At 33.9% G+C, this 15,696-nt stretch overlaps 2 protein-coding genes across 2 annotated transcripts; one reads left to right on the forward strand and one right to left on the reverse strand.

The window, feature by feature from the left end:
* LOC18592402 (auxilin-related protein 1) lies at positions 190 to 7,718 on the reverse strand. The gene is made up of 9 exons (XM_018126182.1): positions 6,641 to 7,718; positions 5,190 to 5,419; positions 4,896 to 5,092; positions 4,685 to 4,814; positions 4,480 to 4,577; positions 3,764 to 3,829; positions 3,524 to 3,613; positions 3,206 to 3,382; positions 190 to 716 (listed from the first exon to the last, which is right to left on the reverse strand). The coding sequence occupies exons 1-9, from the start codon at positions 7,291 to 7,293 to the stop codon at positions 678 to 680; spliced, it is 1,680 nt and encodes a 559-aa protein (XP_017981671.1). The 5' UTR covers positions 7,294 to 7,718; the 3' UTR covers positions 190 to 677.
* Positions 11,094 to 13,742, forward strand: LOC18592403 (probable receptor-like protein kinase At1g11050). The gene has a single exon (XM_007019110.2). The coding sequence runs from the start codon at positions 11,220 to 11,222 to the stop codon at positions 13,056 to 13,058; it is 1,839 nt and encodes a 612-aa protein (XP_007019172.2). The 5' UTR covers positions 11,094 to 11,219; the 3' UTR covers positions 13,059 to 13,742.

The following is a 15,696-nucleotide window of genomic DNA, read 5'->3' on the forward strand; positions in this document are numbered from 1 at the left end:
TTCATTTACTTGTGCAACTGACCTCCAACAGCCTCAACCTAGTTCAATTTAATTAGTCCTATCAAGCTGATTTGATGCAAGAAATATTAGCAAATGAGTATGGTCAAATGACAACACTATGCCTTGGACCTCTGTTATAATTGGCGAGCATCACCATTCAATTTATATTCCACAACGATAATACTAAGGTGGCATTAAAATGGGGCAGCATTAACTTTATTCAACAAATTGAAGGCTCACAGAAAAAATAATTACTGATACAATTAATCTGAAATTACAGGAAAGGCAGCTTGTGTGCTTGCATACAGAAAAACAATCAATGAAACTACTGAAAGTGGAATTAAAACCACTCAAGCCCAACAAACATGAACAAGAGAAGAAAAATCTATAGCTTAAAGAATTGAAATATATATGCCATGGTGCAGATTCGATAAACATCGTGAAATCTACTCACTTCCTGAAGATACATTAATTTACAGTCATACATGAGAAAATTTACTCCTTACTAAGCGCCTCATAGCTTTCAATTATAGAATTTTGCTCACCAGCAATGTGCTGTTTGGACGGTGTCATCTTCCTAAAACCACAACACATTCTTGCATCTTTTGTTGTGAAACAAATCTGTACGAGTGCCAAATAAAATGGCTTCATTCTTCAAATGAGTTTCCTTCCTGGTTTTAAGAAAGTTCTTCCTTGTTGAACTTGTTCGAAGCTTCCTATTTCAATGCAAACAAAATGAAATATGAAAAACACAAGAGCTATTGTCAATCAACAATAGTTGTATATAGAACCACATAAATGAAGGATAACTATAGTTTGCATGAAAATAATTATAAACTCGGCAAACTATAAAGGTGACCAACAATAAACAAGACAAAGAAAGAAAAATGAAGTGAGATAAAAGAAGTCCAGTTTAACAACGTTTGATACCCTCCCTCATGAACGCAAAAAATCCAAAATCACAAAATTTCTAAAGGACACAAATCAAATGGCAAGCATACATTGCCCAATAAATAGTTCATTTCAGAGTCTTGGATGAAAACAAATAAAATTATAAGCTTATTCCAAGGGGAGGAAAGGAAAACAAACCATAAACTTTTCCACTCTATTTGGTAGGAAGGAAGAAAAACTGAGAGAAGAGAAAAAGAAAAGAAGACTTAGGAGAGGAAAGATAGTTCTTTTTTCTTCCTCATGTTTGTGTTAAGGATGGAAAATAGAACTAAAGAAAGAGATTAGAGGTAAAATTATAAGTAAAATGGTTCTCCCACTTTCAGGAGGAGTGGATTTGGAAGGAGGAAAAAGTGCAAATCCATCAATTTTCCTTCCCTCTTCCTATCCCCCTCCTACCAAACAAAGAAAAGGATAGAAAGAAGAAGTATTTTCCAAGCACAATGTTAAAAAGCAAAAACGAAAAGGATATCTGGCACCACACATTTGGCTAATACCAGAAAAGATAGAAAACAATCACAGCGTGTTTGGTTGGAGGGAATGGCTATTCTTTTTTCCTCCTTTATTCTTTTGTTTGGTTCAGAGAATGATGATTCCAAGAGAAGTTGAAATAGCTATTACCAACCTTCCCCTCGACAATAGCTATTCTGCACAGGCTGGAACAGGCTAAAAAATGCCCTTGACTAGTTTGTGAAATTACTATCCTATATATAGAAACCTTTCATTTTCTCTTTTTCTTTCTCTCTCTACCTCATCTGCCTCTCTCTTCTCTCTAAATTTCCTCCACCACCGCCATCCTCTAGCCGCAATGGCTAACCGACAGCTCCAGTGGCCAAATATGGCCACGAGAAGCACCGATCTAGCACTCTAGCGGCCTGATATGGCATTCCATTGTGCTAGCCACATTTCTGATAGTCCACTGGCAAGAAAGGAAAGAAAAAAAAGAAAATAGAGATAAAAAATTAAAAATTATATTAAAATTATAATTATAATTATAATTATAAAAATTGATATTTCAAATTAAAAATCACACTAAAGTGTTAATTATAAATTATTAATATTTTAAATAAAGTAAAATTTTTAATATTTTAATATTTAAAAAATGAAAATAAAGAAAAAATTAAATTAAATAATCATATTAAAGTTTTAATTAAACTTTATTAATATTTTAAATAATTTAAAAAAATTAATATTTAAATTAAAAATCATATATTATAATAAAAAGTATTTTCATCTTATAATAAAATTTATTATTCCCATGAAATAATTATTCCATTATGCGAACCATACGTGCTCTGAAAGCTTTATAATTTTATTAAATGCAAAATTAATAAAGAACCTTTTAGGCCTTTTATTTTATTAGGATTAATTTATTCAAGGTTATATTTGGCATTTTATGTGTTGTTAGGATTTTGCATTTAGTTGTAAATGCCCATGTTATATTAGTTTTAATTAGGTTTTGGATTATTAAATACTGAGATTTTGAGATATTGGTTATTGAGATTTCCTCCCTCTATTGATTCTTCTAGTTTTCTCCCATTGTTCTTCTGTTTCTCCCCTGATTTCCTCTTTTTCTTCCCTATTTTGCTTCTGTCTATTTCTTATTTTCCCTCTAAATTTCTGTTCACTATCTCTTTCCGCTACTTGTTCTACACAAAAATACTCAATAGTCATTTGTTTTTAACTATATGAAGCAAAAAACGATGAATGGTTGAGATAGAAAAGCTAAAAAACGGAAGAACAGAAGCAGCACAAAACCTTAGGCAGACGTAAAGAAAAATAGGAATGTCTAAGAAACTTGGAGTTTACACATTTGCGGGTATATAATAAACCTATTAAAGCAGGAAAAAAGAAGGCCATACTCAGGGCACAGAACCTCTTGGACTTGACACCTATGCGGGTATATAATAAACATATTAAAACAGGAAAAAGAAAAGGCCATACCCAGGGCAGAGAATTTTATAACTCCCCTGCCCCACTTCCATGTCAAGGACTACCATCTACTACCAAGTACCATCCCTAACTGATCCCTGATTTTCAAAATGAAAAATCCATCCCAAAGGAATAAGTTTACTCAAAGACCCATCACTATGGTTAAGTACTGGGTAGGAATTACATTCCTAGACACACCACACAAATATCAGAGTTTTGAACTTTGGTCTCCGCAATCCTTCAAAAAGGACCAACATGATTTGAACATGGAGGGTATGGCTCATGCTAAAATAAATGATTAATGGTAGTGAAATTCATACGGTACCTTGAGAATATCAAACACCTTCTCAGCAATATATTTCTGTTCAAGAGTGGCACCTTTCTGCTGAACCTTATCAGGATGGACACACAATGTGGCCTTTCTATAAACTTTTTTAACAGAGCCAGAAGTTATTAAATCAGTCAGTGAAATTGGCTCCCAACCACATTCAGGCCAAAGTACCTGTTTGTCACAGTAAAAGGTTAGTTATGAAAACCAAGAAGTCACAAATTTTATACATTTAATAATGATTTCAAATTATTAAACTGATAATTTCTTATTAGGAGGTAAATGCAGAGAATAGGAAAATGATGAGGAACACACCTGTTGCAATGATGATAAAAGTGCACGCACATTTCCTTCCTTCCCTGCAGCCCAGCGTTTTATCTCAAAATCCATAGCTTCAGCAATCCTCTATGAAAATTAAGATTAAGGCAAACTACTAAGCCATCAAAATCAAGAATTCACAATGTATAGGAAAGATAGCCCCAAAGCAAGTAAAGTGCACACAAGCATGAAGAATTAAAACCCCCAACTGCTAATCTACAAAATTGAACTACTTACACGTCTCTCTTCTTGCTCATGCTGTGTTTGACGGTCACGCTGGTTCATATCTGCAACTGCTCTTGCCTAGCATGAAAACAATCCAGAGCCGTTGAACTATGTCTTCAAACAAAAAAATATATAATCTAAATTTTAAAAAAAAAATGAGAAAGATAGAAAAATAGAGGTGCCAACAGAAGAGTTTGCCTGACAATTTTTGCTGGCACATGCAGCATATCTGAATCAAGATGACACAGGTAAGTCTCACCACAGGCCCAAAAGGGTCACTTATTCAGTTAGGCAGTAGTTTGAGGACAATGGTGGTCCAATATAGAAGAGTATCAAGCTCAACAATGGCCAAACAGTATAACATTAACGTAGCAACAAATGTCCAGGAAATCCTCATACACTGGACACAACTTTTATCTCATTTTATGATTACTAAAACTGCTTTAGTCATCAGTCCATGGAAGAGCAAGATGCTTGGCATTTCTTTGATCTTTTTTCATGGAAAATTAGCCTTGTACCCAGTTGGCACCCCTTTTGTGCCCTTAGTTTGTTCAGTCTTCACTCGTGTGTGGATATGTGAGTTTGAAAAAAAAATTACATATCAATGTTGACTCCCATATGTACTCTTCTCATCAGCACATATCTTCTTATACCTTTACTAGTTTAATTTAAGCCTATCCATGAAAAAATAAAAATAAGCTAAATTGAAGGAAAGAATATATACACACCACTCGATCCTGGGTCCTTTGGTGACGTCCCAATCTGGCTCTTCGTCTTTCTTCACTTTCGCCATCAACTTCCTCAAATTCTCCAAACATTGGGGCAGCTTTTGCAAACAGAAATTGTGAAAAAGATTAACATCAACGAGATACAGTGCAAAGATAATTTACAGAGCTGGACACAGTCCATTTCAATATTTCAGTAATAATATACCTCCAAAAATTGAAGAAAGGTCATCTACTCCATTCATCATAGTAGCAGGAGAAGACTTCTTTGCAGTGGATGATGCCCCTGGAGATGTCTTTTGCTGTCTCTGGTGCGTATGTGCATCAAACATGGGATCCTAATAAGCATAACAGAAGGAATCAATACCAATAGCAGTGGTTGGAAATGTGATAGTACTTTTTACATCTATAACGCTCACCAAAGTTGTTGCCCTTGACTTTGGTGCACTATTTGATCTGGAACTCACACCAAAAAAGGATTCCAGATCATCTGCTCTCTTCTCTTGATTCTTTCTTGCAACATCTTCAGCTTCTTTAGATCTGCTAGCCTTATTAAACACCCTGCCCATGGCAAAGTCCTCAAGTTCGTCTATAGGAGATGCACCCGAACTCTTGACTGCATCATGAATCATCTCGATGTTACTAACGTAATGATGGAATGGCAAAGAAAAATGCACATTGACCTTTATTTTTGCTAATGGACGCAGAAGAACCTTTATCTGCCTTCAAAACTTGTGCTGGTTTTGGAGGAGGCCTCAATGATCGGGAAGCATTTGAGGAACCACGAAGTTTTGACCCTCCAGATTCATTGAGCATGCTGAATTCTTCTAGTGGATCTGTGGGGGTTTCTGAGGAATTATATGCCGAGCTTGAAGCTGACTCTAATACTACGAAAGGGTCTTCTGTTGATTTGAAGGTTGATTTGGTTGTCTTAATGTTCGTCCTGCATTGAAAAGAATGAAATTTCAAATAAAGATTCCACATTTTACATACTAACAACTAATCATATAGAAGTTACTATGTCACAACATCCAAATGCAAATATGTAAATTTAATGTGCAATAAATTCCAAGTTATTGTTGAAAACAAATGCTAAAGAAAACAGTCAGAAGATAATAGCTTCAATATGACAATATCCTTTCCTTCCTCACTTGGACCACTAACTCACCAACTTACCATTGCAATAGTTCCTATGAATGTATGACAAGTAAAAGATTGCAAGACACGAGTGGCAGCAGTTTTGTGTTTTGGAAGCCAAAAATACAAAAGTCATAATGATGAGAGTATTTTTAACTTCACCAAACAAGTAAATCCTTTTGATCATCATGCGATTCCATAATTATAATATTAAGCCCTTTCCCCCGCTCATATCAATAAAGTAAGCCTCATCCCCAACAGCCCATCAAAGCAGCATGTAAGCTGGATTCAGTTACAATTTTTGGAAATTTAAACATTGTCAAGCAGTAATTATAACCAGTACAATTGATAAAGACAGGTTCCAACCCCCAAAAACAATGGTTGATTTGCATTGTTAATTCTCAGATGATTTTTCCAGTTGTCCAGTCTATTAACTTAACCAGCTCTCGATTCTTCCTTAAACTATAAATTTTTCAGATATGAGAGTAATAATACTTCACAAGAAAATGTCACAACAAAGGCAGTGCTCAAATCTTTCACTTGATGCTTTATGGATAGAGCAGTGTAACCTTTCATGCATCCAAGTTAGGTTCAGAACAAAATATTATTACTAAACGTATATAGCAGAATGAAAGAAATAGTTCTGTACATCAGAGTTTTATGTCAACAAATATTTATCTACATCAAAAAGAACATCTATAGACAACCATAAATTGTCCATGCTTTGTGACATCACACATTCTTAAAGACTTTAGAGCTCCTTCATCCAAACTAATCCCCAAAACGAAAAAATTCACATCAGAGAAAGAAACCCTCAAATTAGGAAAGAACTGTTATCCCACATTCTATCAGCGCACGATTTTTTTAACTCCTTTAAATGTCATTATTATTATCTCCATTCCTCCAACTGACAAATTATAGACGGAGTCAAACAACAAACAATTCAGCTAAAACTTTAACAATCAAATTTAATAAAGACAACACTATCAGGCAGTAAATTATATCCATTTTCAATAAATATTAATACCTATTAGCCGGAGGACTGCTTCCACCGAAGCCGGGTATCAAATCATCAAAACCAGCTTCAGTTTTTCCCCAATCCCACGAATTTTTCCTACTAGAACTCTTCAATTTCGCCGCTACACCACTAAAATCACCCAACAAGTCACCTGCCGAACCCTTTTGCTTCGTGGACGAGGCAAAAGACCCGATAATGTCATCATTACTTGAATTTTCTGAGCCAGGCATTCCTCCAAACAAATCATCGACAACGTACAAATTCGTAGATGAAGACTTTGGACCCGAATTAAACAACATTGAATCCAAATCAAATGAAGATCCATTACTACTATTATTACTCGTATTCGATTGCTTCTTTGTGGTGTTTTCGAATGCACCAAACGCGTAACCATAATCGTCGCCCAAGCCAAAAAAATTTTGGGGTTTTTGGTTGGAAAAAACGTCGTGATCATCAAGCAAAGAGCCGTTACTGGGATTCGAATTCCATGAAGATTTTGAAGAAAATGGCATGGAGCTTCCGTTCAAACCTGTATCGAACCCGAAATTTTGGTTGGTGGATGCGATGGAGGTGGCGGTGGGTCGTTTGGCTTGCGACATTGGAGCTGATTTTCCTTGCGGTTTTAAACCGTAACGCTCTGTTAAAACGCCGAATTGGTCCATATTTTTCACTCTCTATATATCAAAAGGAAAACAAAGTGGATCGGTTTCTTAAGTAAATCAAATATGTGGGTGGTCTCTAAAAATGAATTCCTATAGATCTAAGATGAAAAGTTATCTAAAATGATAAAATCAATATTAACAAGAGATGTGAATTCGAATTGGGTGCTTATATAATGAGATTTATTTATATTTTTTCGTTGGAGTGAAAAATTTTGAGCTGGGAGAGATAGAAATGAGAAGGGGTAGAATGAAAATATGGCAATGGTGAAGGAAAAAATGGCGGGAATTGGCTGATGAAGGAAAGCTGGGGGAGGAAAATTTGCCGAAGGGGGAATTGGAGAAATGGAAGAGAAAATTTCGTGGGAGAAGAAGACCAGAAAGAGAAGAAGTCTTTTCTCTCTGATTCTTCTCTCTCTGTTCCGGGGCGCGTTGTGACTTGTGAGGGATGGTTTTGGAGTCGGTGGGACGGTAAATTGTGGAGCCCACACTCAAGGGGTGAGTGGTGGGCCATCACATCGGCCCTTTTCTTTATTATTTAGTAATTGCTACCCCTATTTTTATGTCTCTTCTCCTTTTTCCAAATTTAGCAAAAAAAAAAAAGAATACTAGTAAAACTTAATCAAATACTAATAATAATAAGAACCCTGATATTAAGATTTTTTTGAATATTTAATCCTAATAACAGTAACTCAAGTGGATTTTAGCTATTTAAATCAGTTTGGTTTCTCATTTTTCATAATTTATTTACTTAAATTTAATTTAATTGTGACAACCAAAAAATTAATAAAAAAATAAAGGTTCAAGTGGAATAATTTCAATTTTTACTTTCTGAATAAAATTAAGAATGAAACTAAATATTTAATTTCAACATCAGAATTAATCAAACATTGCTGTTGGAATCAGTTTTAAAATTTCTATTTGTCCTATATTTGTTGAATTGTGTCTAAGCAGACATGACATAATAAAGTGTAAATAAATCAAATATCGAAAATAATTATTTTGTGTTATTTTTATAAAGTTACAAAATAATAAATCACTTGCTTTAATGTTGTTCATATATTAAAAACTGCTTAATTTCCTCTAAAAGAAATGCTTAAATTGATTGCCTTAAACTTAGTACTTGTCTTTCCTCACTTAATGCCAAAGTTTTGGTCCATATTAATATGTTTGGTAGGGTTAAGTTAGATCATGAATAGAAAATAAACTTGAGAGAGTGGTTGTATAACTTCCATATTTGTTTAAACCTCTCCTATTGTATTGGCTCTGTAGTGAGTAGAGGTAGTGTCACAAATCTCACAGAGATAAAGTGGGTTTTGAAAATATAAATATAACTCTTTTACTATTTATCAAACATATTTTTTTAATTGAGAACATAAACTTATGATTTTTTGTATGGATAAAGAGCATCCAGTGTAACGAGAGCGTTTTAAAATGTCTACCCAATGCAACAAGGATGTAATGTTTACCCAGTGCAACAAGGGCGTTGTAGAATGTCACAAATGGGTAAAGAGCCAAACAATTATCCGTCACAAAATGGGTAAAGAGCCAACACAATGAGAGAGTTGTCGTGGAATGTCACAGATGGGTAAAGAATCAGTGTAACAAAGGTATTATAGAATGTCACATAAGGGCAAAGAGTTAGTATAACGAAAGCGTTGCAAAATTGAGTAAAAAAGAATGTCACAAGTCACACATAAGTAAGAGATGAGGTGAGTCTTGAGAATATAAATATATATTTTTTCACAGATCCCACATCAGTAAAAGATGAAGTGAGTTTTAAAAATATAAATATAGATATTCAATCACTTATCAGATATATTTTTTGGATTGAAAATATGGTCCATTATTTATAAACTTACTTAAATTTTATTTTTAGAGTTTAAAAACATATGAGATTAAATTTAAGTTTTGACCTGTAAGGTTGTTCTGTCTATTGAAAATAATTCAATAGAATCACATTAAATGAAAACAAAAGGGAACAAAATTTGTAGAAATATTTTAAAAATTAAAAAAAGGGAAAATGATGGTCCACAAGTCATAAATTAATAATGGAGAAAGCGAATTGAGAGCTTGCCTGGACCTTGCATGATTGTCGGCGGTGATTCTTTGGACACGTTGCATTTAAATCATGCCTTGCACACTATTGTTGCTGCTAAATTTCTGAAACTTTTCATTTTGTTACTGTTAAATTATCATTTCTGTCTCTCTTCAGGGGAAAAAAAATGGTGGCAACCTAAATTAGGAGTTTTAGTTCAAGCACAATCTCTCAACTTGAATTATAATTTTATTTTTGATATAATATTTTAAAATTTCTTAAATTATGTATAAATTTTAAATAAATATTTGTTTTTTATATATTCAATTAAGTTTATATATTTTATTTTTGATCAAATAAGTTTTTATGTCATTAATTATCATTAGTTAAAATATCATTTATCATTTTATATCCATATAACGTTAACATAAAAAAAAAATCATCATGTAATTATGTCATTATACCATATCAATATATTATATTTTTATATAATATAATAAGTTAATATATTACGTCAGCATCATAACGTATAAAATAATAAGTTACTTTTTAATTAATGATAATTAATTAATTATTAATTATATAAATTTATTTAATTTAGAATAAAAATATAAAATTAAACATAATAAAAATAATTTTTATAATTTTTAAATAATTTAAATTTTTTTAAAAATATTATATCTGTATTTTTCAACGAAGAAAAGGAAAAAGAGTAAGATTCTTTGTTTCTGGTGTGACAGCCCGTGCCAGCAGCTTTTGCAATGGAGATCTCGTGGGCTAAGAGCTTAGCAAATTCATTACTCTATTTAAATGTATATATACATACAAGTCAATGTCGGAAACAATTAATAAGTTGCAGCATTAGTGATAGCAAAGATTCAAATTTAACAGACTTGAAGACAACTAGTATATAGTAGTTGGCATGAGTATTAGGGATTAAGCTGTACTTTTTCTTGGGATTATTTGATCTCTATTGACAGTATATAAAATAATAATTTTATTGTTAATTGAGTTTTAGTCTACTTTTTCTTTTCTGACAATATTATTTGATTTTTTTTAATGGATACCTTTTGTACGTTCATTATGTATATAGTACCTTCCTGACTCAAAGAATAGAATAAAATCCCATTGGATTGAAACACAAAACAAAGTAATTAGTATAGGAAACATGGTGGAGACAAGTACCGATTGTACTCATAATGGAGCTAAGCTGCGAGCCTGCCTGGATCTTGCCATTACTGTCGGCTTTGGCCGAAATTAGACGCAGTGAATCTATGAAAATGGGAAGAAAAGGTATTTAATTGGGCATATTGACAGGGGTGTGTTCTTTTTATTTATTTATTGGTCTTTGGGTGGTGGAAGCATGAAAAGACCTAACTTATGGTAATTTTGTCAAAATATAATTAATCTTTCTTAAGAATGACAAGTTGGGCAGCCTAAGAATCAGACTTTACTGCGTTCCAGCAGAATCTCTGTAACTTTTAAAATTATGATTTCTTTTTTTTGGGTCTCACACGCTAACAGGCTAACAGGCAATAGCCCATCCCAGCAGCTTTCCAAGGGAGACCAGCATTATCTCTACTTTAAAAGGGCACATGACCCGTAACACAAAAACCGTTGAGTCAAGGGATAGGGCCAGAGTCTCAACAGTCATGAGTTTCATGAAACAAGATTGACCCATCTGTGTGAAGAACACCTAACCCTATTTGAGTAATTTGACTACCAAACAACGTATCAAACTCTTAAACTGGGAAAACAGCAAAAAACGTGCACTTTGACCAGCGGCGGCCAAAATTGATACTTCACTGCTTAATAACCAAGCTTTGCAAGAACAGGTCCAATATGTCCCAACGCCATTGTTTTAGATAAGATTATCACATAGGAATTCGACATGGGAAACTCCCTTTTCTTCTCCTCCCTTCTCTTCCTCTTTTTCTCCACCGGTTTTTGCATCGATTCAAACATTTCTTCATGCCCAATCGATCTCAGTTACGTAGAAACCTTCCCATGGGATAAATCCACATGCCTCGACCCTGATGGAACGCAGTGCTGCCAAGCGCTCATCAGTCTCTTTGGCATAGGAATTGCTCAGCACCTTAAGGAGACATCCTTGTTTCAGTTACCGAACGCCGTGGCTGCAGCTTCTTGCGTGTCTGATTTTCAGAACAAGCTTGCTGCCTTGTCAATACAGCCATCTTTAGTCACTTCTTGCATACGCAACTCCACCCAGTTTGTTAGCAACGCTTCGAGTTGTGCAGGAATTATAACAATCCAAGATTGGATTGAAAAGGTTGGTCCGGTGACTGTATTAGACACTGCTTGCAGAGGTGATGTGACTGGGTTCAAGTGCAGGTCGTGTATTGAAGCTGGAAACACTGTGCTTACCACATTATTGAGTCTTGATCCAAATGGCAAAAAATGTTTTGACTTCATGGTCGTGTATGCTATCGGTGTGATCAATGAGTTCGGTCCAAAGGATCCTGGCGCAGTTGATTGCATACTAGGCTTACCCTTGGATAGTTCAGCAACAGAGAAGTCGAAGAAAAAATCAAGCAGCGAAACCTGGCTCAAATTGGTTTTTGGTTTCCTGGGCGCTTTCTTTGGTGTTTTGCTTGCTTTTACACTAATCATCTTGTACAGGAAATGGGATAAGAAGAACAAGAGAAATGCCCCACATAGAAGATTTGTTAACACTTTCAGGGCAAACGTGTTACCAAACTCAGGTGCCAAATGGTTTAGTTTATCAGAGCTCGAACGAGCCACTAACGGATTTTCTCAAAGGAATTTGATAGGCGGAGGTACATATGGAGTTGTGTACAAAGGAACTCTTGCAGATGGTACTTTGGTTGCAGTGAAACAGATTCTTGATTTGGACTCAAAAGGCGATGAAGAGTTTTCCAATGAAGTTGAGATCATAAGCAAAATAAGGCACAGAAATCTTCTTTCTCTTCGTGGTTGTTGTGTCACAAGCGACATGGTAAAAGGTAGAAGAAGATATCTTGTTTATGATTTCATGTCTAATGGCAATCTTGGTGATCATTTGTTCAATGATTTTAGTGGGCAGCAATTGAGTTGGCCTCAACGCAAGAATATAATTCTTGATGTGGCTAGAGGTCTGGCTTACTTGCACTATGGAATTAAACCAGCCATCTATCATCGAGACATTAAGGCCACTAACATACTTCTAGACTCAGAAATGAAAGCAAAAGTTGCCGATTTCGGATTAGCCAAGCAGAGTTTGGAAGGGCAGTCTCATCTCACCACCAGGGTTGCTGGCACACATGGTTATTTGGCACCAGAATACGCTCTCTATGGACAATTAACAGAGAAAAGTGATGTTTACAGCTTTGGGATTGTGATTCTTGAAATTATGAGTGGGAGGAAAGTACTTGATACATCAAATTCATCCTATCTTTTGATCACGGATTGGGCTTGGAAGCTTGCAAAATCAGGCAATGTGCAAGAAATTTTCGATGAATCGATAAGAGAGCAAGGGCCCAAAGGGGTGATGGAGAGGTTTGTTCGGGTGGGGATTCTTTGTGCTCATGTCATGGTGGCTTTCAGGCCAAAAATCGCTGAAGCTCTGAAGATGTTAGAGGGTGATATTGACATTCCCAAGTTACCAGACAGGCCATTGCCACTCAGTCATGAGTCCTTTAAATCATCCTTAGGGAGTGGTGCATCAACAAGTACTACATCAAGAACTAGCTCAAACATGTCCCTAGTATAGATTATTTCTGTCCTTGTGGCTAGTTTGGAAAAGCTTCCGCACCAGCCAGCCACCAGATATAGTTCTTGGATTCGTGGTAAGCCTTTTTTTTTTTTCTTATCTTTTCCTCTCTCTTATACATCTAGGCACCCTACTAGTCATTGATCCCAAAATCGTGTGATTAGAAATCAGGATACAACATGAAAAGTATACTGAGTTGCACAACATATAGTCAAGTTAATTAACCAATCTTGTAAGCCTTCATTCTTTTCTATGTATCTTGGTCATACATGTTTAATCAGACAAGTCATTACCTAGAATTATTCAATTCAAACTTTCAAAGATTGTTTTGTTTGGAACGAAAATCGTCTGCCCGCATTTTGTGTCCCTTTTATAATTTGATGCCACGTGTCCCATAGTTTTTGTTTATTAACATCATTGTTGGTGAGGTTAGTGGTTGTTGTTCCCAGGGCGGTTAGATGTTAACCTCAATCTTATTTGACATAATGCTCGTCTTTGCTCTTCCTATTATGCCCGTCAACATTCTCATACTCCTGTACCAATAACCAGCCATCGCAATTCTCAAACTCCTGTAGCAATCAGCATCCATATATGAGGTATAAGACTTTTGGGTACTCTTTTTTTTCCCAATCATGCTTGCCAGAGTCAGAATCTTCATATGAATAAGAACACCAATGTTTACTCTTCCTATGATGCCTATAAAGTCCTCAGATGAATAAGAATGCTTTGATCTTGTTTTTTTTTTTTGAAAATTTATGAAATTTATTGAATAATCTTAGAATCATATTACTCTGGTTGAGGAGTGATCAACCAGAGTATCAGTTATGTTTAATCCAACGTATAAAAATTCTGTATCAACAATCCATTCTTAGACTCAAGTATACAACAAAAAATTCTGTCACAAACAGAACCTTATAGTTCCAACATAGTTGGCACACAAACATACTGCAAGAAAAAGTAAGAACTTGTGAAACATACACCCTGTTTCCAGTTCTTGCGTAATCTTATAAATTAATTGATTGGTTAATATGCTTTAGTTAGTCTTGTCAGAGTCAGCATTTTTAAATGAATAAGAATGCTTGTGTCTTCTCTTTCTCTAATGTCTGTCAAAATTTGACTGTCAAAACAGCTTGTTCTAAAATAATTTCGCCTCTTTTTCTTCTTCTTCTTCTTCATGATTTTCCATTTTTCTTTAACTTTTTATTACCATAATCAGAAAATACATGAACAGAAAAATTAAAAAAAAAAAAACACTTCATGTAAAAGTGTTCCTTGACTTTGATGAAAGATTTGATGAGAGAAGTGTGGAAAAAAGGAGGCTATAAAATGTTGATGTTAACTAAGATTGAAGTTTTACCTAAAGCAGTATAAATGACCTAACAGCTGACGTTAAAAAATAAAAACATCATACACGTGGGATCAAAATATAAGCGTGTCACGTAACGGGGAACAAATCGGGGGAATGATTTGTATTTGTTATGTTTGTGATGAGGAACTCTACTATTTACCAGACCTTTTTTTTTTTTTTGGTATTTAGACTGCAAGTTTTATTTTTATATGAAAAAAATAAAAATTGAAATTTATTTTTTTTAAATAAATTTATATGTATAAATTATTAAATTAAATGTTCAAATTATCAGATAAAGACGAGAATGAGAATGTCTTTTAAGCGTAATATTGTGTTGATTTCAACTAACCATGGGTCTTCTAGAGTAATTAACAATTAATTACACGTGTTTTTGGTCCAATAGTTTGACGATATGTTTTATGAAATACCTTTCTTGTATTGACCATAGTGAGTAGTAGACCTGTCAAAATGAACTTGATCCATTGGGTTGGTTCATTTTTTATTGAATATAAGATGGGTTAGGTTTGAAAATTTAGATCCATATTAGAATCGAGCTTAAATAAGTCAGTTCATCAAATCAGTGGACTGGAGTGGGCCAGCTTTCTGAGTCAAAAAAATTAATAATTTTATATATTTAACTATATAAATTAATAATTTAGTTACATATGATATTATTTATTTTATATATTTTAATGTCTTTAATTTTTACTTATCTAATTAATAATTTTAATTTAGATTAAAATTTATTATTTCTTTTTCTTTTATGACAATGAATATTAGATGATAAATTGATAATAATTCATATCTTGAGACATCATTTCTGTCTAAACAAGATTTAAATATTTTGCTTGAAGATGAGGATTGAATAAGATATAAATGAGTTTTAAAGTTTTTATTATTTGATTATATACTTATGTTTATGAGATGATAGTTTGTATTAAAGATTTATACTTTATTTATGTAATTTATTTGTTTATTTATATTTGATGTAATTTATTTTTATTATTCAATTTATGAATTAAATCATTGAATAATTTTATTAATAAAAAATTTATTATGTGGGATTATAAAAATAATTTTTTTTTAAAAAAAAAAGTTGGCTCAACTCGGCATATGAGCTAGCAAGGGGTTGGTTGGGTTGAGATTTTGATATCTCATATAATCTATAAAAAATGGATTGATCCTACTCAATTTATATTTTCTTAACCCACAAGAACTTGGGCTAAGTTAGGCCGAACCAGCTCACATTGACAGCTCTAGTAAGTAGTTAGTTGAAAATGCACAAGTTAC

The sequence above is a fragment of the Theobroma cacao genome, chromosome 8 (genome assembly GCF_000208745.1).
Source record: "Theobroma cacao cultivar B97-61/B2 chromosome 8, Criollo_cocoa_genome_V2, whole genome shotgun sequence".
Classification (NCBI taxonomy): Eukaryota; Viridiplantae; Streptophyta; class Magnoliopsida; order Malvales; family Malvaceae; genus Theobroma; species Theobroma cacao.